The following is a 23,108-nucleotide window of genomic DNA, read 5'->3' on the forward strand; positions in this document are numbered from 1 at the left end:
CTCCTCTCTCACCCTTCTCTGTCTTTCTCTGACTCCCTCGCTCAGACAGACACAACACACATCCCATAGGAAAAAGAAGTTGTAAGTTCACTGCCTGTGAAATGTCCCAGCATGCAATGGGCTGCTCCATTTCGCTACTAAATAGCAACCAAATGAGCCGAAATAGATATAAAGGTAGATCTAAATAATGTGTAATGGTAACACAACCTGCAATTGTAGAACATTTCAATATTGGACCAAATAAAACATCGAAATGAAAACACCACCCTATGTGAAACATATATGTCATCCTGGGCCTATATATATCCCTCGTCGATTTAACGTGATTTAGATAAGTGACAGCGTAACGCGCTTCTACTGTCATGTCCTACTGTGATGTCCGCTCCAATAAATTGGCTCTACTTCACATTTTAGTTTTACAATAAAAGCACATTTATGCAATGCCTTTACATAATGTAGGCTATATTTATGTGCATCATCCTACCTGCAGCAGGGGAGAGAAAACGATATCTTTCTGGACAAACTTTCACCAATCTAATTAATCTCATCATATAGGGATAGGCTATATTTTTCTAGCTGATGGTTTAGAACATTCTTTTCACTTTGATCTTGCTATAGTGTGGTGTATTTACATGCTTGCAGTATTTAAACTGCAGTTAGATTGGTTTGAGAAGCATAATAATATGGAATAATAGCCTATATATGGAGACAGACAGACGGGATGAAGGGAGGGGGGGGAGCAGGGCGCTTGGCTTTGTCTGGTTTTACCGGATTTCACCTGGAATTGGAGCTTAAAAGGCAAGCTTGTGACTCTTTACTGCACTTCACCAATGAGCTGATGGTGCATAATTTTATGCTTAAAAGGCGTGGTTATAATGGTTGAGGCTGCGTGTAGCGCTGACACCAAGATATCGAGTGCGCTGGTCCACACCCACTAATCTGCGCTGTGCCAGGCCTTAAACGCAGTTTCTACGCCGATTGCAACAATAGGGCCCCAAGGGTCCAAAATCTGAACGTGAAATTGATAAATCATGCTCTCAAATTGCTTGCATTTAGATAAATAATTCCATACAGTAGGAAGAGTGAAAAAGACGATCAGGGCGCTTTACCTCAATGTTCAACTTTTTCAGCTTAAAAAGTAAACGCCCACAGCGCTCCTCTAAAAACAACAGACGCCACCAGCGCTGAAACACCAGGTGCGTTCATTAAAAGAGGAGCACGTCTAGCCAACACGTTCTCACTCCGACCACGTAGCATATTGACGCTTTGTCCCGTCCCTTATGCGCCACTTGTTACTAACATGGTACCCTTGAGCGACCCATGAAACGACTTGGGCTTTCCGACTAAACTCAATGCAAACCCATAGAAGTCAACTTTGACGCTTATGGCAACTGCTCCCCCATCAGCCTAACTGCTCGCCCATTAGTCAACTGCTCACCATTAGCGTCTGGGGGGAGGTTAGGTTTAGGCGTGGGAGGTGGGAGAGGTTAGGTTTAGGGTCTGGGGGAGGTTAGGTTTAGGCATGGGGTGGGAGAGGTTAGGGTTAGGGTTAGGGTCTGGGAGAGGTTAGGTTTAGGCATGGGGTGGGAGAGGTTAGGTTTAGGGTTAGGGTCTGGGAGAGGTTAGCTCCTCCAGACCCTAATGGGCGAGCAGTTGACTAATGGTGGAGCAGTTAGGCTAATAGGGGAGCAGTTGCCATAAGCGTCAAAGATGACTTCCATGGGTTTGCATTGAGTTTAGTCGGAAAGCCCAAGTCGTTTCATGTGTCGCTCAAGGGTACCATGTTAGTAACAAGCGACGCACAAGGGACAGGACAAAGCGTCAATATGCGACGCGCTCAGAGTGAGAACGGGTTGGTCTAGCGCGTCCTTACATAGAGAATGAATTGCAGAATGGCAGCTCCAAAAACGCTATTGGTCTGAATGGCCGACAGGCTGTGCATGACAGCTGATGTGTTTTGCAGACAAACAAACACAACTCAATTTTTCCCCCTTTCTGTTTGGGTGTGCCAGCTGCCTGTGTGGGTGGCATTTGCACACCCAGGCACCCGTAGCTACGCGCATGAATTAAAGACATAGCTAATGTAATCATGGTCTTCTTGTCAAGGAACTTAGATATTCTTGATAAATACTTAATACATAGGAATAAATAGGAGAGCATCTTAAAAGAGATTAGAGAGGCCTTTTGCAGGACTGTGCATAGGATAACTTAATCAGTGGATGTTCATTATCCATATTCCATAATGCTATGAAATAGCTGCCATGTTTAATAAAGTGTCCTGATCATGTTACACTTCAAATCCTCTTTATATATGTATATATAAAGAGAAATCCTCTTTATATGTATATATATATATATATATATATATATATATATATATATATATATATATATATATATATACATAAATCCACTTTAAATCTGCTAAATTTGAAAAAGTATAGATTTAGGCATTGTCACCATTTTAAAAGTCTCGTTTTAGCACCGGTATCAGAAAAATACAAAACAATAGCCACCCCTAAAAGGAAAAAATTGGTATCAGAACGTCTAGTGGGAGCGTGTAGAGATTAAATAATAAAGGCCCAAGAAAGGAGCCCTGTGGGATGCCACAAGATACAGAATGTTAACATGGTTAGAGACAGAGGGCCTGCCTTGGTTTTGCTATGTTTTTTGTGTATCTCTACCCTATGTACAGCACTTTGGTTGACATGTGTCATGTTTAAATGTGCTCTATAAATACATTTGATTGATTGATTGATTGATTGATTGATTGGATGAGATCTAAACCATTCAAAGATCACTTTGCCGGTTGAATCAGTACTTCTACTTTTACCAGAGTATTTTCTACACAAGTAATTGTACTTCTACTTAAGTAAAGATTGTGTGTACTTTTCCCATCTCTGGTGTACAGTGAGGATGAAGCTGCGGCGGTATATAAAGCCGCCCGTCAGCTCAACATGACGGGCTCGGGTTACGTTTGGCTGGTGGGAGAGAGAGAGATGACCGGCAAAGCTCTGGCTGAAGCTCCAGACGGTATGTCACCTCCTCTTCCTCACTCTTCTTCCTCGCTCCTCTTTCTCACTTCTCCTCTGCCATGAGCTGTGTGGCAGACACTCTCTCCCTCTCTCTCTCTCTCATAGAGTACCGCAGGGATGACATTTTTGTAGGCCAACCCTGGTTCCCTCTTCTAAAAGTCAATGGGATTTTAGTATGGGGATTTCGGTTACATGCCTGAAATAAGGTCTGTCATTAAAGTTTATCAAACGGCAAACTTTGTGTTCATCAAGATAATCTTCACACATGAACACCAGTTTTATGATTTATGAGTTTTCTAAAAATCACGCTTTAAAAGTCATAAACGTGGTCCTCATCTATGAAGATTATCTTGCTGACACAAAGGCCGCAGTTTCATAAACTTTTGTTAACCACAAACCTTATTTCAGGCATTCAATCAAAATCCTCATACAAAAATCCCATTGACTTTTAGACGAAGGAACCGGAAGGGCTAACATCCGGGTCTTGGGACAGGTCAGGTCTCTTTCCTGCGGTACTCAATTGCAATGTAGTCTCTAGCTACGTAGTTATCTTCTCAGTGTCCTGTGTTGTTTCTATCTCTGGTTCCTTCTGACTGGTTGAACGTTTAAACATCCCAAGAAAAAAAATGTTTAAAGGTTCCAAACCAGAGTTTTCTTTCTTGCTCATTGTAACTGTGGCTTTAAATGTGTCTAACATCTTTTTGTTTCATTTCTATAGTGTGTGTCATCCGCCCGCCTGTCCGCCCGTTCTTACAGTAGACAAGCCAGTAACATGTGGGGGTGGGTTGTGGGGGTTCAGCATTGGGCTTTGGCGTGTCTATCATTTTCCCAGCCCAGTTTAGATGAGACCACGCCCACTTCTGTATGCTCAAAGCCTCAGATTTCACACTGGAAAAACATGGCGGCTCGTTTGGAAAGAAAACGCTTCACCCAAATCTGTCTTCATTTTACTCGCCGCCTCTGGAAACTCCCAAAACTCATCTACAGCAGTCAATGTCAATCAGAATCAGAATCAGAATCAGAAAGACTTTAATGATCCCCGGGGGGAAATTGGGACAGGTTACAGCTGCTCGCACTCAGAACACACATAGCATAAAATAAAACAGTAGTAAAATGCGATAAAGTAAGCAAAAGTAGAGTAAGTAGAGTAAAGTATAATAAAGTATAATATAAAGTATAATAAGTAGGATGTACATTACGTGTCAAATTGCAGCTATTGCACACTGGACTTATATTAAGTCAGCTTGCCCATTACATGTGGACATGATGCAGACAGATACAGCACATGGCTGATTTCTCGCCTCAAATGTTTTCCGAAACACCTTGCGGTGAACCATTTTCCTAATAGAGTACTGCAGGAATGAGTCCAGAAGACCTGGTTGTTACCACTTCCGGTTCGCTCATGTAAGAGTCAATGGGATTTTTGCATGGGGATTTTGGTTAAATAATTAAATAATGTCTGTAGTTAACAACAGTTTATGAAATGGCGAACTTGAATCCCATTGACTTTGAGGCAAGGGAAATGCAGGGACCTCTGGGTTTGCCTACAAAATACGCCATCCCTGCAGTACTCTATAGAAGAAAATGTTAAAACGAGCCTCCATGTTTTTCCAGTTTGGCTTTCATATGGAAGTGGGCGTGTTTCCATCTAAAGTGGGTTAGTAAAATGATAGATGTGTGTTTGGACAGTGGGTGAGGTGGGGTGAGGATTAGCCAGACAGGCAGTGTTGCTGCAGTCCCGCCCCCCACAGTGAAGTGTGTCTGAACAAATGGGTAAGATGCCGCCGCTGCTCTCTATTTCCTGTCTGATGCTCTGCCCATTGGCCAGTCTAAGATCCACCCACTGCAAGATGGCGTCTGCCGGGGGAAGGGGGGGGGGGGGGGGGGGGGCACTACAGACAGCAGGTGACCCAGTCAGCCAGATGACCACACAACACGGAGAGAGGGCAGGATTCCGTCAAGCTTCATTTGTGCTTGGTCTCTCGACATTTAAGCAAAATCTTGGCAGGTCGTGTACGAAAAAATTTCGTCAACTTTCCTGAGTTGTTGTTCCGACTTGAGGGGGTGCTCATTACCCTGTTCAACAATCCTGCGATTGAGTGCTGCTCAGTCAATCGTTAGCCAATCAGAATTGGCTGAAGGATTAGATTTGGCGACGCTGATTGGCTGAAGGAGTTGTCTGGATTCGAGTCCAGACTGATATGTTCATTGCTTTGTTCAGGTAGAGTTTAGCATCATTCTGTGTGAGTGATGTTGTTTCATCTCGTCTGGCTAGCTTGGTCATCCTGCTCCACAAGATCTACCAGATCCCTGCTGCTGTGATGTTTTTGTTTCTCACCCACTCGCCTCCACACGTTTACAAAAGATCTGTCATTTTCAACACATCTGTCCCAAACTACAGAAGTGTCAAAAATAACCCATAATTTGTGTGTGTGTAGTAAGACTGCACTCTGAAAAAACCCCTAACCACTGTCTATGTTGGAGAGTTTTGAGGCTCTTTTTAGGTAATAGTTTCAGATGAAACCTTTCATAGTAACATAAAAACCCACCTGGTTCACATGGTACATTAAGAGATCCCTTGTTCAGAGAGATTTCCACTGAGATCAACGGCAGCTTAGATCTGACATCACCAACATTACAAGCAAATAGGAACATGAGTCAGGGACACTTCCTAGAAATAAGGCCACATTTAGACAACTTCTGTATAAAACCTAAAACTGTGGTTGTGTTCTTTCCTTTGGTTATGCGTTCATACAACAGATTTTTGCCCGGGTGATAATGATTCACGTGCAGACCGGAGCTGCAAGCCCTATAAAAAAAGAAGTTTTATTTCTGTTTCTTTGCAGCACTTGGCAGAGGAAATGTATCTGGCCATGAGTTAAGGTTTGCTTAATTAATTAATATGCGCAAACTATTAGGGCCCTATCTTCGTACGGCGCTATCGTTTGCGCTGACGTTTGCGGGCCTCTTATTGCTATCTTCCCTGCGTCTTAAGCTATCTGCCTCCGCTGTCCAGTTTTGCGCTGGGAGCTAAGCGCAGACACAGGTGTAGGCGTGGCCCAGGCGTGTCCGTGGGCCTCTAGCCTATCATCTGTCTCCCACAAGTGTCATTTTGCACTCTGACGAAGAGACCGTCGGTATGTTCCGAGCGCAAACAGAGGTTTGGGCATTGCCCGTTCCAAAATAGGCGTTCCAGCGCAATGTGTTAGAAAAAAAGGCCTTGGGACCTCTCAATTTTAACACCACCAAATAGCTGGTCTTAGTGCCAAAAACCCCTCTACGCCAGGCGTACGCCTGAGTGCAGACAGTATTCTCCGGTGCAGTGCAGGAAATCCTCGCTTGGATAGGCCCATTACGCACGGCTCACGCACAGACACACCTCCCTCCTCAGAATGCCACGTTGATTTTCAACTAACCTACACTGCAGAAAAAAAACACACCTTGATTTAACAATGAGAATTTGTTTGTCATGGTTTTGTGCGAAAAAGTGATTTGCGTTTTGAATTGGATTAGCAGGGGAACGAGGGTCTGGCGGGGCGGGAGTCTGTGTGTAGCGCGGGGAGGGGTGCTTTTAAGTGTTCGGCTAGTGTGCCGTGTCCTGGAGGGGGGTCTTCCCGGAGAAGGTGTGAGTTGGGCCGGGTAGGCAGGCCGGGTGGGTCGGTGCCATTGTCGGTGCACAGGGTGGGTAGAGGCACTGAGGCAGCGCTGTGCGCGGTCCCGTGGATCGAAATCGGCCTGTCCCGGAGGGGGTCCATAGTTGGTCACAAGGTTCCTCCTCAGCCAACAAGTCACTGAGGCAATCCATGTGGTGGAAAGGTTTCCTTGCGCACACTGGGGGTGAGGGCGGGGCTGCTGTATCCCGGCTTGGCCTTCTCTCCCACGCCTTATGTGTGTGGGGGTGGGGGCCGGGGTGGGGGGCATCGGTGCTCTCCATCACTGGTCGAGGGTTTAGGTCTTGAGGGCGGTATTACAACAACTTCTAAATTCTCTCCACAGATTCTCCTATTGTTTTTCATTGTCTGGCGAAGTGTGGTGTCATCACAGTTTTCACAAGAATTGCGTATTAGCACTTTACATGGCAACACTAAGGTTGGCATTATCAAAGAATTCCACTCTGGAACCTCCTTACACTTTTTTGCATTTTCACTCGCCAATAACGCCATTGTCATGGAAACAGAAGGCCAAAACACAACAAAAGTTTGCCGTTTTATGCAGGGAGTGTTGTCATGGAAACTAGGTCTAAGACCAGAGAGTAATGCAATTATTTCAAGTCGACACATCCAAACATTTGCAATGGGCAACTGAAGAGGTCAAAACCATGAGCTCAAGCAAACATAAAACTCTTACATTTTCAAACCAGAATCCATGCTAGAACCAGGTGGGCTGAGATGTAGGGATGCACCGATCGATCGGCACGTGACCGGAAATGGCCGATTTTCATGTGATCGGCCTCGATCGGTGATCTGCGCCGGTCACTCTAAAATGCAGATTCTGTGAGCCGATTTTCAAGTGACGTGCGCGCACCCAAAAGCAGCGAGACAGAGACGGATGAGTTGCAGCCAAAACAAAAGCTGCCACTACACACATGCCACAGTATGTCTTCGTCGGTGTGGAGCCGCGGAGGGGCAGGGTAGGTTGGAGTCCACTCCAGTCTGAGCGGCTCGCTTCACCTCACCAGCTCTTCCCCGACCAGCCTCCACTTCACCGCTGCCTGCTGCTGCTGCTATCTGTCAGTCACGACTCATGTTGTAACGTGGATACAGCCAGGAGAGGACTTGTGTTTCGTATTGTGAATAGAACGACGAACATAATAATAAAACGCATCGGACCAGTGTGCGAGATGATTTTTTTTCGAATGGCGGATTAAAAAAAACGCGCTCTGTGTGTAAACTACGATATTCAAACGGAGTCAACTCAAACTCATTTCCTCATGGCTACTCAATAACAGCCAAATCCACAACTGTAGAGTGGGCATGGCTTCGAAGGTCTCTGGGCTCCAGAGCTATAGGCTATAAACTCCTTGTCCATGGATAACATTTTGACGTTTATTTATTTTATTTTATTAGTTTATTTGGTAGGGACATATACAAAAAAACATTAAACCCCATAGGGGAAGATATGCTTTGTAACAGATTTAGCCATAGGCTACTTTCCATCTGAAGCTCCTGTTCTGTTGCACCTTTTTTCTTTTGGAAAAGTAAATGCATGATAGCTGTGGGATATACTGGAATTAATTGTTTTATATTCATTGTATTTACACAAAAAAGAAAAGCTCTGTCCAGTAACCTGGAACACTTTTATTTTGAGATGTTTTTGAGTGAGATCGTCCTACCTCATGCAAATGATAAGAAATGTGACATGAATGTTAATTTTCTATTAAAGCAAAGTAAAAAAGTAAAAAAATAACCCGCCAATTATTGATCTTAGAAAAAAAATCGGAATCGGCAAAAATCGGTATCGGCAAGTCAGACTATTCCAAAATCGCAATCGGTGCATCCCTACTGAGATGAGATGTCTAATGTGAGCCAGCATGGTCAGACAGCCTTAGGGAACCTCTCCAGGTTTCAAAGGCTTTTAAATAATCATGATCAGATAGATTAGATTATTTATGCTTTGATGGGATTGTGAACGGTTTATTTCTGAAACCATTCCCCCAAAAGAGAGCGCAGAGCGATATTGTGACATCGTGGATTTTAATGTTATTTTTCTTCAGCAGACACTTTACAACACACGTCACATAACAAAGGAAAACGTTTCTTCATTAGTCCTTTAGCTTACGGAGGAACAGCCTAGAGAGACCACAGGGATAACGTATTTTTGTAGGCCAACTCAACTAGTCATGCACTTCCTGGTTCCTTTGTCTAAAAGCCAATGGGATTTTTGTATGTGGATTTTGGTTAAATGCCCGAAATGAGTTCTGTGTTCAACAAAAGTATATTAAAAGGCGAACTTCATGTTCAGCAAGGTAATCTTCACAAATGAGGACCACTTTTATGACTTTTTCTGAACAATCACATTTAAAGAAATTGCGTTTATGCTTCGAAAATCATAAAAGTGCTCCCCATTCGTGAAGATGATCTTGCTGAACACAAAGTTCACAGTTTCAAAACTTTTGTTAAAGAATGGCTTTACGATAATCAACCCACTTTGTATCATTATAATCTTTGTAATATAAGCACATGCTGTGTTTACCTTCTCTCTCCGTTTTCCTCATGGATAATTCTCTGCCTGCAGAAACTCCGTCCCCACCAGCTGCAAGTCATGCAAGGCTCGTTAAGGCTCTCCATGCGATTCTCCGTGGATGTGCGCATACTTAAAAAATAAAAATAAACATTAACAGCCGCCCTCGGAGCAGATTCCGCATCAAGCAGAACTTCAGCAGTTCCGTTGTGATGTAAAACGCGTCACAATGGAGCATTTTGCCAGAGGAGAAAATGCGAGATCTCCGTGAAGAAAACAGAGAGAGAGAAGGTAAACACTGCCCATGTGCTTATATTACCGATTATAATGATACAATGTGGGTTGATTATCGGTAAAGCCATCCTTTAAACACAGACCTTATTTCAGACATTTACCATACAAAAATCCCATTGACTTCCTGCAGTACTAGCATTGTTAACATTCCTCATTGAAAAAAACGGTATCACTAGCTATATTATTATTGTATATTATATATACAGTAAATTTATATTATAGTATTAGCTATAGTGGAACGCATAAATAAAGCTGTAGGTTACCCATCACTTATTAATTAGGAAAGCCAGCTGTGCTGCCTATTACTTTGAATTATGAAAACTAGCTACCTGTGCCCATTTCAATTGGGAAAGTCAGTAGCTGGCTATGCCAATTTGTCCCATTGGACCGAAAGCCCATTTGTCTGACAGCCGTCCATTGGTCAAACCCTAACCCTAACCATAACCCATGGACCACAATCAGTCGGCGCTGCCTCTTAACCCTTTCCCCCAGTGATTGGGAGCATCGGTGTATGCCAATTAGTCCTTCTACATAATAAGTAGCCATGTGCTCCTGTTTGTTTAGCCATGTGCTTCCATGTTTGTTTCGAGATTTTATTTTATTTTATTATGGACATAAAAAAAACATCACAATCCAAGGGATATCATGTGAAAGTGCAACCACTTATTTCCAACATGGTCCCTGTTGTTAAGAACAGGACATACAATATACACCAACATACAATATACATTACAGGTTAAATAAACAATGCAGAGAAAAACAATAGATTTACAGTAAGTGCAAAATTCTGTGACAGGATAGCCTCGTCAAACTATTCTAGATTACTCGGCAAGTATTTCTTCAGGAGGTTTTTAAAATGTGAATGTGCTTCTCCCCACCTTGCTTTTCAGATTGGTAGTTTCAGATCAGTCTCACTGATAACGGGCTATGGACAAAACAATTCTACAGACTATTGAGGTTTCGGAATAGTGGCATGACACGGCTAGAACTATCCAACATTTTAAATAAAGCTAGGTAGTTGAACTGAGTAGTTTCAGGGAGGAATTCTAGCTAGCTGTATTTCATTGAGGAATGCTAACGGAGCTAACTGCTGTTAGGTGGAAGTTAGTTTTCCCCACAGTGTGGTGGTTAGTTTCTGCTGAAGGAAAACACCAGAGAGCACAATAGAGTGCTGTAGGGGTGAGGTGTTTCTGTAGACCAACCTGGAAGTTAGCATCGTCTGGTCCCTCATTTGGAAGTCAAGGTTTTTTTTGTACAGTATGGCTAGATACCTGAAGTGTAATTGCGATCCCCAGAAAACACTTCAAAAATCATCAAAGTGTGGGAGCGTCCTGGTGGCTTAACTGGTAGAGGCCTCATTTATGAAGATGATCTTGCTGAACACAACATCTAAGTATCATAAACTTGTGTTAACCACAGACCTTATTTCAGGCATCTGACCAAAACCCCATGCAAAAATCCCATTTACTTCCAGATGAGGTAACCCATGTTAATTAACTCATTTCCTGGTTTAGGACTCAATCCTGCAGCACTCTGTTCAGGAAGTCCCAGTGTGGCTTCACCTATCTGTCTTTGGAGACCAAGGGCTGTGATTTTTCATTTTACGCCCTCGCCTCAGAATTCCACTACTCATTTGTTTCACTCACTCGGTCTCAGACAAGGAAGGCCCCCATATTTTCACTGTGGGCTCCATTTGAAAAGGCCCTACTTTTTCATACATGTAGCAATCACAATAAAACAGTTCTTGCCTTAAACACAAGGTTGTTGGCCGCCGAACCGGGCTATCCGGCTTCTGGCATGACAAAAATGGCTCTGTAAACTACACAGTATTTAAGATGAATAGCCCGACTGGATGGCCTACAACATTGAGTTTAAGGTAAGTAGTATTTTATTGTGATGACTAGTGCCCCCCATCCCCGGGAGTTAGACCCACCCAGTCTGCTCAGCCAGGAAGGATGACATCACTGATGACATCATTGCTCGAGTGACATCACAACATTAGGTAGTTAGGGCACCCGCACGGGTGCTCTTTACACTTCCTGAACGTTTCAGCCCGATCGCACGTAAAACGGCATAGCTGTGGCTGGACAAAATTCTGCTCACCCACACACACACGGACACTTCTCATTCTTTTTTTTTCTTTTTTTTGGTATGTTTTATTTTAACGTTTTCAATGTAGACTTCTCATTCTTATTAGTAGATGCTACATGTATGAAAAAGTAGGGCATTTGCGAATGGAACTCAGTGAAAATATGGGGTCCTTGTGTGAGACGATGATTGAGTGAAATTAATGAGTGGTCAAATTTTGAGTCTATTAACTCCCAGCATGCTCAGTAGTGCTATACACCGTCCGTTCGACCTACATACAGCACAGACTAGCCTGACGCCTGAAGCCCTGTGTGTGTGTGTGTGTGTGTGCGCGCGTGCGTGTGAGTGTGTGGGATGCGTGCGTGTGTGGGATGCGTGTCTTTAAATTAAAAAGAAATTCATGCTGTTTATAATTTCCAATGAATATTAATTATTATTTTTTAATTAATTTGAGTGTGTGTGTGTGTGTGTGTGTGTGTCTTATAATTAATTTGTGTGAGAAAGTGTGTGAGAAAGATTTTCAGACGATAGCTCCTTGCTGTGTGCGTGTGTGTAAGCTCTGTCTGATGTGTCTCTCTGTTGTGTGCGTGTGCATGCGCACGTGCGTGCATGTGTGTGTGCACGTATGCACGTGTGCGTGTGTGTGCGTGCATGCCTGTGTGTGTGTGTGTGTGTGTGTGTGCGTGCAGGCCTGCTTGGCCTCCAGCTGATAAACGGTAAGAACGAGTCGGCGCACATCGCGGACGCGGTGGGCGTGGTCGCCCAGGCGCTGCAGGAGCTGTTTGAGAAGGAGAACATCACAGAGCCGCCTAGAGGCTGTGTGGGGAACACCAACATCTGGAGGACCGGACCGCTCTTCAAACGGTCAGTACCACCTGTGTCACAGTCAGATACAAAAATGGACCCAAATTCACGACAAAAGGCAGAGTGTAAAAATCAATGTCTTTACTGAAGAATTGATGCAGAGAACAAAACAGGAACAGTCAAAAAAGAAACTAGGCTGAGGCAAAATAAACTCTCAAAGGCAAGGAACAGGATAGCTGGAATGTTACTGGCATGGAGCACAATGACAATCTGGCAGAGAACTAGTGGAATGGGCCTGGAGATATGCTGGGGAGCTGATTAGGGAATGCGGAGCAAGTGAGTGGGATAATTAGCAGCCAGGTGAAACTACTGAGGGAAAGACAGGCAGGTGGGAGTGGCTGGGTCTGAAATGACAGCAGAGTTAGAACAGAACCAATAATAAAATGAATGTCTGAATGCAAAACAATAACATAACTAAAAGAATGATTAAATCCAAAACCATGACAACCTGAAACAGTTATTCAGAGCAAGACGGCTCAACTTCCAGTCTAGGAAGTTGAGCGGGTCGGGTCCCCGTGGGTTACCAGCAAAAAGCTTGTGTAATGGGTAAAAATAATACGTATATAAACTACAATATAAATTCACAGGTACGGGTAAAAATGAACTAAATGCGGGCGGGCAGTGCTTGGGAACAACAATTGACTGTATGAGAGCCATGTATGTTTTTGTTGTGCGCAGGCTGAATTCACAGTCACTACGGTAATCCCTGGTGCATGACGTGGGCAGTGTGTGTGCTGTTCGCAGAAGTCTGTTGGGGCGGCTGTAGCTCAGGAGGTAGAGCGGGTGGTCCACTAATCGCTTTGGATAAAAGAGGTTGGTGGTTCGATTCCCACCTCCTCCAGTCTGCATGTCGAAGTGTCCTTGGGCAAGATACTGAACCTCAAATTGCTCTTGATGGTGTGCCAGCACCCTGCGTGGTAGCCTGCCGCCATCGGTGTAAGAATGGGTGAATGTACCTACTGATTGTAAAGCGCTTTGGATAAAAGCACTATATAAATGCAGGCCATTTACCATTTACCAAGTCAGGCAGACAGAGTGAGAGGAGCAGGGCCGCTGGAAGTCATTTTAAGCAGGGGGTGCTGCAAGGAAGGGATGTTAGGATGTTTTTTAGCCATATGTAGAGGAATATCTCATTTTAAATTAACATTAGGATTATACTGTTGTGTATAGTATTTTCTCCTTTTCTCACTCACTTTCATGTCACCACCTTCTCTCCCTTTACGGCCGGAACACACATCTTGCGTGTGCTGTGCGTCTGCGTGGCGTCTGCGTGGCGTTTTAATTTCGGCTCCCATTAACAGGTTACAGCAGCCACACCACCGGCATCAGACGCGCGTCTCAAGCGCGTGTCTTGCGAGCGTGAGACGCGCGTCATCTAGAGAATAGAAGCGAAGCCTATTTTTTCCTTTTACCGCGCGCGTGTCTCTAGCGTGTCTCTACACAAATAGACACAAAAAGACATTAAAATGATATTTTACAGGGGCAGCCACAGCCAAGCAAGGCTCGTTTTGATTTGAGACGAGAGGATGAGCTGAGCTCACAGCTGCAGTTCTCCTGCCCTCTGAAAACCAGATAGGCTACAACGTGGCTTCGTTCCTCCCCTCCCCACCACACACACACAGACACACACACACACCCACACAAATCATACTGCCTCGATTCTGAAGTGAGCCCAAGCGATCTTCAGTTAAAATCATCATTGTATTGTTTATAGCAAATTTAATAAAAGGTAAACTCTATAGGAAGATAGTTGGCAGACAGGCAGCAGCGCAGCAGCTGCAGGCAGCAGCCACGCTGCCTGTGTGGATGCCGCGGGCGTGCCAGCCGCAGCAAGCACGCCACGCACACGCACACGCCACGCACATGCAAGATGTGTGTCCCGGCCGTTAGGTCATTTTACACTACAACAGACAGCAACACAGGCCGAAACACTGAGCTTATTATTATTATATCTTATTATTATAAAAAATACAAAAAAATACTAAAATAACATCTCCACCCTCTTTGCTTTGCTCATAAACCCTAAATATCGCAGTATAAAACATATAAAACACATTTTAATGTAATAATATGTTTTTTTATTGAGACTGCAATTCACCTGCAGCACCTCCCCTTCCCTGGAGAGGAGATATTTTTTACCCTCTGTAAAACAGTTGTTTAAGCTTTGTTTCTCTACATAACCGGCATGTTTCAAGTGTGCATACTGCATTCTTTGATGCTATGGACTGCACAACATAAACATTTAATACTCAGCCGCGGTGTCAACGTGACTGGAGACAACGAGATGCTCTCTGGTTTCCATAACAATGTGCAAGTGGTGGAGAGTTAACGTTAATGGACATTGTAAAACTGCATTTCTGTCAGCGGAACAGCGATCATAAAGGCAGCGGGGATTATACCAGACATGTTTTGGATGGAAATATTTGGCAAGTCTGCTTGTTAACACTGTGTTGTCTGATAGTGCTGACCAGCTGGTTACTGAACTAACATTAGCTGCTGCTGCTAAGTGCTACTGCTAACGTTACAGGTGATGAGTCTCAGCTAGAGACTGCTAATTATTCACCTCCTGTGTGAAATGGTGGCAGTTTGGTTCAAAGTGAGCGACTGTGTTTCTAGCCTGTGTGATTCATTGATCACGGGTAACGGGTCGGGCCACGGGTCTTATATTAACGGGTCCGGGCGGGGCCGGTTTTGATTTTCAGATAATCACGGGTAACGGGGCAGGGCACGGTTCTTATATTGACGGGTCTGGGCGGGCACGGGTTTGCAAAATTGGACTCGTGCAGGACTCTGCTACAAGGGCCAAGCAATGCACACAATAGCCTATAGCCCATTAGCAGCAACAAAGAAGCGCAAATGGCTCTACCAAACGTCACTCTGGAACAAAAGTAAATGCAGTCGGACACCTAGCGAGATTGATCGATTGATTGATTGATTGACCCAACGTAGTTCTCAATTTAGCTGAGGTAAACATTTAGGAAGTGAGTCAAAATGCTGACCACAAATAAAGCCAAATAGGAGCCTTAACTCCCTTGGAGGAGCGAGTGAGGAGACACAGGTGTGGGAGAGAGATGACGGGCATATGTAGCTGGAGATTTGAGTCATGCATACACCTTACGCTCGCCTCCGCCCCTCCCTGTCCTTCTCCGCTGCTGAAACCCTCATCCATGCCCTCATAACCTCCAGACTCGACTACTGCAATAGCATCCTCTACGGCTCACCCAACAAAATCCTCAATAAACTTCAATATGTTCAGAACTCTGCTGCCCGCCACCTCACCTCCACCCGCCGCCGAGACCATATCACCCCTGTCCTTCATGACCTCCACTGGCTCCCAGTCAAATATAGGATCAACTTCAAAATATTACTCACCACTTACAAAGCCCTAAACACTACTACTACTACTATATTACTACTACAAATCTACTTATTAAATGATTTTACTCTGTGTGTAAAGCGACTTTGAGTACCTAGAAAAGCGCTATATAAGTTGAATGTATTATTATTATTATTATTATTATTACTTTTAGCTGCATTGTTTTTGGGCCAGCGCTAGCCCCGCCCCGTAGGGCCTACACATCTGCGAGCCGATCTGGTCATCTGCACAATAATCCGAGGAAGCCTGAGTCTTTGGGTGACACGCTGCGTTATAGCCAAGGAATTGCAGGGGGAAAAAAAATAAATACCCTAAAGTAACATTTAGTAATGTAGCTATCTATAAATCTATCTATATAGATGATAGCTATATTATACATTATAAGATATCAAATTGCATCATCTAATACAATTAAGAGAATATATAAGTCAAGTTTATTTGTATAACACATTTCATACACAGAGGCAATTCAAAGTGCTTCACATAAAATGGTTGACACAAGGAAATAAAAGAATAAGAGGATAAAATATAAATTTAAAAACATCACAACAGAGAAAGAGCATAAAAAGTGCATTAAGCAAGTAAAAAATGTCCATAACCTTTATAATAGTTGGACTCGACTGTCAGCAGTTAAAAGCGACGGTAAACATAACAGTCTTTAGTCTATTTTTAAAAGTAAGTAAAGTTGGGGCAGATGAGATCTTCAGGCAGTGTGTTCCAGCTAGCAGAAGCATAGTGGGTGAATGCGGCCTTCCCATGATTTGATTTGATCGTAGGGACAGTTGGTAAGCCGGACCCTGCTGACCTGAGAGGTCTAGACGGTTCGTAGCGTGGGAGCAATTCAGCGATGTATTTTGGGCCTAGGCCGTTAAGTGATTTGTAGACTAGTAACAGTATTTTAAAATCTATTCTATGACACACTGGCAACCAGTGTAAGGACTTAAGAACTGGAGTAATATGATCAGCTTTCTTAGTCCTTGTTAGAACTCTAGCAGCAGCATTCTGAATGAGCTGGAGTTGCCTAAGTTCTTTTTTGGAGAGACCAGAGAAAAGGCTATTCCAGTAGTCTAACCTACTGTAGATGAAGGCGTGAATTAGTTTTTCTAGATCCCGTCTGGACATGTAGCCCCTAATTCTTGCTATATTTTTAAGATGATAAAAAGCTGATTTTCTGATAGACTTAATGTGGGAGTTAAAGTTGAGATGAGAATCAATAATAACGCCAAGATTTTGAACTTGATCCTTTGGCTTCAGCGATAGAGACTCTAACCTTGCTTGCAAGATGGATAACCTCGCGAGATCAAAAGAGATTCTCTCGACGTAATCCATCTTGTCATGCACAGGCAGTTAGGATGATTGGTCAAACCATGGCCGGCTCAACGAATCAGCGGCAGCCTTAGGCGGGCTTTCTGTGTGACGCTACTGAGAAGCGTCTGGGCAAGTAGTGGGTACATGGTCTTTGCAGTTCTTTTCACTCGTCAACATGGAAGCTAAAGCTAGCGAGGCTATCGTAGATGCAGCAATAACTTCAGTTATTTCTCAACTGGACAGCATTTCCAAAATATCAAAACGTTTATTAATCCAATCCAATTATTAATCGCTCATGCGTTAGTTTGTGGAAATTCCCGTGCAATAATCATAACTCTGGCCCCAGCCCACATCACTCTAGCCGGAGCACATGTTAGCCTACATTAGCTTCCACAAAACACACACAAAGCTGCGCAAAAGCGCTTTACGTTCTTATACGGAGATAGCGAGGCAGCATAGTAAATAAACACACGTGGCACTGCGCTCCGTTTTCATCAATTAACTATTAATAGCGCAAGGGACGGCCACTCGTTAATTCGCTGCGCGTAGCCAAACACTCCTGGCTGCTGTTAGCCGCTAATTAGCAACAAACATTTCAACAGGTCCTCAGGTCGCAAACGTTACGTCAGAGGCATGACGATCTGATTGGTTGAAGTTAACACGCACCAGCGGTGATAGACAGATGGGTCATCCAATCACCTGCCAAGTAGCTTGGAAAAAGTGCCCGCCTCCGTCAGCGGATCGGGTTACTGCATTCCCAGATCGACTGGTTTAGTGAAACGTAATGTGGAGCTAAACCGTCCATCTGGCAGCGTCAGGTTATAGAGACTCAAGGCGTGCAGTGATTTTAAGCCTTTGTTCTTTGGGACCGAAGACGATCACCTCTGTTTTGTCTTTGTTTAGCTGGAGGAAATTCTGGCGCATCCAGTTATTTATTTGGTCAATGCACTGGCACAGTGAGTCTATGGGAGCATAGTCAGCTGAGGAAAGAGTTATATACAGCTGAGTGTTGTCTGTGTAGTTATGATAAGCTATTTCGTTTTTTTTGCATAATTAGGCCTAGAGGGAGCATATAAAGGTTGAATAGAACGGGCCCCATAATGGATCATTGAGGCACCCCACATGTCATAGTAGTTAGGTCACATGAGTAATTGCCAATGGAAACAAAGTACTTCCTGTCTTGAAGATAGGACCTGAACCACTGGAGGACCGTACCCGATAGCCCAACCCAGTTTTCTAGCCTGTCTAATAGTATTGAGTGGTCAACAGTGTCAAACGCAGCGCTAAGATCTAATAACACTAGAATCAAATTTTTGCCTGAGTCTGAGTTAATTCTAGTAAGCGCGGTTTCTGTGCTGTGATGGGGGCGTAAGCCTGATTGGAGTTTATCTAGGAGATTGTTTGAGGTTAGGAATCTATTGAGTTGCAGGTAAACAACCTTTTCAATTATTTTGCCTATAAAGGGGAGATTAGATATTGGTCTGTAGTTACTGATTACCGATGTATCTACACTTTTTTAGTAAGGGTTTAATAACGTAAGGTTACATGATGTAACCATGGTTCTCTGAGTAGAGGGGTTTACCCTCCAATGCAGAGATATGAATATATCTTGTATGGGAAGCTGATTACAAATGGAATCAGGTGACGTGAATAATTACTTTAAGACAATCCACCTGTGGACGTGGTTACACCCAAGCCTATAAAGCCCCTGTTAACCACGCCTACTTCGACTAAAGTTTCGATTGAACGAATCCCGAGCGGCCTCTGCTGGAGGGTAAACCCCTCTACTCACAGAACCATGGTTACATCATGTAACCTTACGTTCTCTATCGTTATCGGGGTTTACGCTCCAATACAGAGATATGAATATATCTTGTATGGGAACCGCTGTAAGACACACCGTGAGGGATAGAGCAGCACCAGCCCCCCCCCCCCCCCCCCCCCAGGAGGATGGATCGTGGTAGTTTCGAATGAGATGTCACCACCACCAACAGTGCTCTACAAAATCATTAAGTGTGTCAACAATTATATACAATGTACACTATTTACAGCCCCCCCCAAAGTCGGCCAGCTCTGCCCGACGCAGGATGCTGCGGCTTTGTTAGAGCCCCGGCGCCAGACGCTACCGAGGGCTAGTTGGCCCCGCAAGTCGCAAAGGCTCAACTAGGGGGGAGGTGAGGCCACTCAGACCAGCCCACACTGAGCTGACTGACAGGGAAACAAAAACCAAAACTGTCTTTACTTTTATTTTTTCCTCTCTTACCGCTGGGCTACACCAAGCACCTGTTCGCCGAACGACGTGCCTGCAGCCACATTATATCGGTAAAAACGAGCAAATGTGGAAGGGGCCGACCAGGTGGCTGCCTCGCAGATGTCACTGAGAGATGCCCCGTGCCACGCCGCCCAGGACGTAGCCATGCCTCGGGTCGAGTGTGCCCTCACCCCCGAAGGGAAAGGCGCCTCAGCCCCCACATACGTCTGCTGGATGGCTTCTACAATCCAGTGGGAAAGACAGGCCTTCGACAGCGGCTTCCCCAGTCGGTCTGGTCCAAAACAAACAACTGGTCGGTCCGCCTATGGCCCTGTGTCCGGTCCATATACACTCTCAGTGCCCTGACCGGGCAAACCAGCGAGTGCCTGCGCTCCCCTTCCTCTGTCGGAGCAGAGTAGAGGGACCGGAGTTTGATAGTCTGGCTCGGCTGAGGGGTAGACACGACCTTAGGAAGGAATGCAGGTTTTGGTCTCAAGACCACCCCTGTTCCTTCCGGCAAGAACCTGCACAGGCCTTGGTCTACTGAGAGAGCATGTTGCTCTCCCACCCTCTTGGCCGTGGCCAGTGCGAACAGAAGGGCAGACTTCAGGGACAGCCACTTAAGGTCCACCGACTCCAATGGCTCAAACGGAGGTGCTTCTAGCACCGCTAGAACCAGCTCCAAGTCCCATGGTGGGAGAGATGGCCTACTCCGTAGGCCGACACGTCTCCTAGCGCCCTTGAGGAACTGAGATATCAATTGGTCCACCTCTCTGGACAAACGATATCTCCCAACCTGAGCTGCCTTTATCGCCGCCCCCATATCCCTGAGGGTGGGCAGCGACTTCCCAGCATCCAACAGCCCCTGCAGGAACTGCACCACGGCCGGGGCAGCGCTTGCCAGCGGGTCAAACTGGTGCTCCCTGCACCAGGCTGCAAAGGCTCTCCATCTGCATGCATAAAGTGCTCTTGTTGATGGCGCCCGAGCCTCTTGTAATGTCCCAACCACTGAAGGAGACAGCCCCATGGCTAAAAGTTTGGTCCCCTCAGGGGCCATACCCAGAGCTTGAGCCCTTGGGGAAAGGAGTGGAGCAGAGTACCCTGTGCCTGGGACAGCAAGTCCTGCCGCACTGGGAGCTCCCATGGGGTCCCGTCGAGCAGTGGCGGGATGTCTGAGAACCAGGTCATTTGTGGCCAACACGGGGCCACCAGGACCAGCCTCATTTCTTCCGACTGCACCCTCTGTAAGAGGGCCGGAAGGAGCACAAATGGTGGGAAAGCGTACAGCAGGACAAGGGTGAGCCAAAGCGTCCACTCCGAGGGGAGGTTTGTCCTTCCCTAATGAGAAGAACAGGGGACAGTGGGTGGATTCCTGTGATGCAAACAGGTCGACCTCTGCTCGCCCATATCTGAGCCAAATCCCCGTGACCACCCTCCTGGGTCCGGACCCCCCCTGGACAGCTGATCTGCTGCACGATTGTCCAGCCCTGGCAAATGGAACGAAGCCAAAGCCGGCGTGCCAGCTCGCAAAGGCGAGGGGAGACCAGCCCCCCTTGCCTGTTGATGTACGCAGCTGCTGCCACGCTGTCTGTCTTCACCAAGACATGTTGGCCCTGAAGACACAGCAGAAAATGGCACAGCGCCAGATGTATTGCCGTCAGCTCCAACATGTTGATGTGCTGGGTGGTGTGAGGCCTGCCCCAGCGACCGCTGGTACCGTGCCCCCTGTACACTGCCCCCCAACCTGTCAGTGACGCATCTGTCATTATTAAATGACGATGTGTCACCGGCCCAAGCAGACTTCCTCTGCTGAGATTCACACTGTCCTCCCACCAATGGAGAGCTGCCCGCAATCGCCTGGTGACGATTACTGTGGAATTTAGGCGACTCCTGGGGCTCAGCCCCAGGCCTAGAAGGAGCCTTTGCACTGGCCGCATGTGTAGGAGGGCCAACGGGACAGCCTGGACTGAAGACGCCATCAGGCCCAAAAGGCGGAGACACAGCCTCCATGTGACTCCCGCTCCCAGCCTGAACTGGCCAGAGGCAAGAGCTGATGGGCAGCTGCCTGCTTCAGCGACACCAACGCAGCCTGGGAGTCCACCACTAGGCCCACAAACTGCGTCTTCTGTGAAGGCTCCAGCCTGCAATTCTCTGGATTGAGCAGCAGACCCAGCTGCTGCACCTGCTCCAGGAGGATGGCCAAATGAGCCCGACACTGAACTTCTGTGTGCACAGGAGCCAGTCGTCCAGATAATTCAGGATTCGTATCCCCTTCTGTCGCAGAGGCGACAAAACGGCATCCATGCACCTGGTAAAGGTGCGGGGAGCCAAGGAGATTCCGAACGGCAGGACCCGGAACTCGTACTCCTTGTCGTCGAAAGCGAACCTGAGGAACCGCCAATGCCCTTCCCAGATCGGAATTTGGAAGTAGGCATCCTTTAGGTCTATGGTGACAAACCAGTCCCCTCTGCAGATGGACTGTCGCACCCTCGGGATGGTCAGCATCTTGCAAGGCAGACGCCTGAGATGTTTGTTGAGACCCCTGAGATCTAAAATGGGGCGTAGTCTCCCATCCTTCTTGGGGATGATAAAATAGCGGGAGTAAAACCCAGCCTGTTTGCTGCCCTGAGGCACCTCCCTGATGTCTCCTTTCTCCAACAGGGTGGAAACCTCGGCTTGAAGCACTGCCTTGTGCTCACCGCTCACAACCGTGAAGATCGTCGGGGTCCTCGAGGTCGGAGGACGACGAGCAAACTGAATACGATAGCCCTGGGTCATGGTTGAAACCACCCAGGGACTCGCCTGCAGTGCCCTCCACGTTACAAGACGCTCCTGGGCTAGCTGGAGGCAGGCTGGACGTAAGGTGGCGTCAGGAAGAAGGTGGAGGCCTCGACCTGTTGCGGCCTCTGCCTCTCCTGCCCCTGGCCATACCTCTGACTGCGCTGTCGTGTCCACGACGTGCATTCAGAGTGGCCCTCAGGTCATCTGGGCCCCAGCCTGACCTCTGTGTCGGTGCGGCCCAGCCTGACCTCTGTGTCGGTGCAGGGGCCTCCTTCCTGCCCCCAGACCGTTTGTGCCACACGGGGGTCAGTACACCGGAAACCTCTTTAGCACAACGGCGGGCTTCCTGTGCCTGCTGCAACATAGCCATCGCCCCAAGACCAAACATGGCTGGCGGCGCGACCGGCAGTCTCAAAAGGGCCGCGTGGTCCTCTTTTCGCAACCTGGACCGGGACAGCCACAGCTGGCGTCTAGCCACCCAGAGTGTAGACACACCCCTCCCGGCAGTCGACACCTGCTCCTTCATCAGCTGAGATAAGACCGATGACACTAGCTGTATCTCAGCAATGAGACCCGCATCAGCCTCTGTGTTCAGCTGACATACTAGCTTCCTCTGATACAGGGCTAGTATGGAGCCCGTGTTAGCCAGCCGTGCCAGAACTGCTATGGGCCTATGCACTTTAGACAGTGCGGCGTCCATCATTTTACAGTCCCCTGTTGGCGTAACCGGCCCCAGCGCTGGGCTGGCCGGAAACAAAAGAGCCGCTAAGGACTGGTCCAGTCGCGGCAACGCCCCACAGCCCATCTTCTCCCCATCCTGCATAGCAGCCAGCCGTCTGCTAGCAGAAGAACCGGCGAAAGTAGCCATGGGGGTTGCAAACCCCGCCTGCATCAGGTTCTCCACTTCTGGGAGGAGAGGCACCTTAAATGG

General features: G+C 46.4%; 1 protein-coding gene across 1 annotated transcript in view; it reads left to right on the forward strand.

Annotated features, from left to right (window-relative positions):
- Positions 1 to 23,108, forward strand: part of LOC310784501 (glutamate receptor ionotropic, NMDA 1-like) — a gene marked incomplete at both ends in the record, with an annotated part of 339,903 nt that overhangs the window by 157,979 nt on the left and 158,816 nt on the right. The window contains 2 exons of the mRNA XM_083645485.1: positions 2,912 to 3,033; positions 12,287 to 12,461. Of these exons, the coding sequence (XP_083501611.1) occupies positions 2,912 to 3,033; positions 12,287 to 12,461 (297 nt within the window). The remainder of the gene's footprint in view (positions 1 to 2,911; positions 3,034 to 12,286; positions 12,462 to 23,108) is intronic.

Source organism: Poromitra crassiceps (assembly GCF_964638095.1).
Source record: "Poromitra crassiceps genome assembly, chromosome: 10".
Classification (NCBI taxonomy): Eukaryota; Metazoa; Chordata; class Actinopteri; order Beryciformes; family Melamphaidae; genus Poromitra; species Poromitra crassiceps.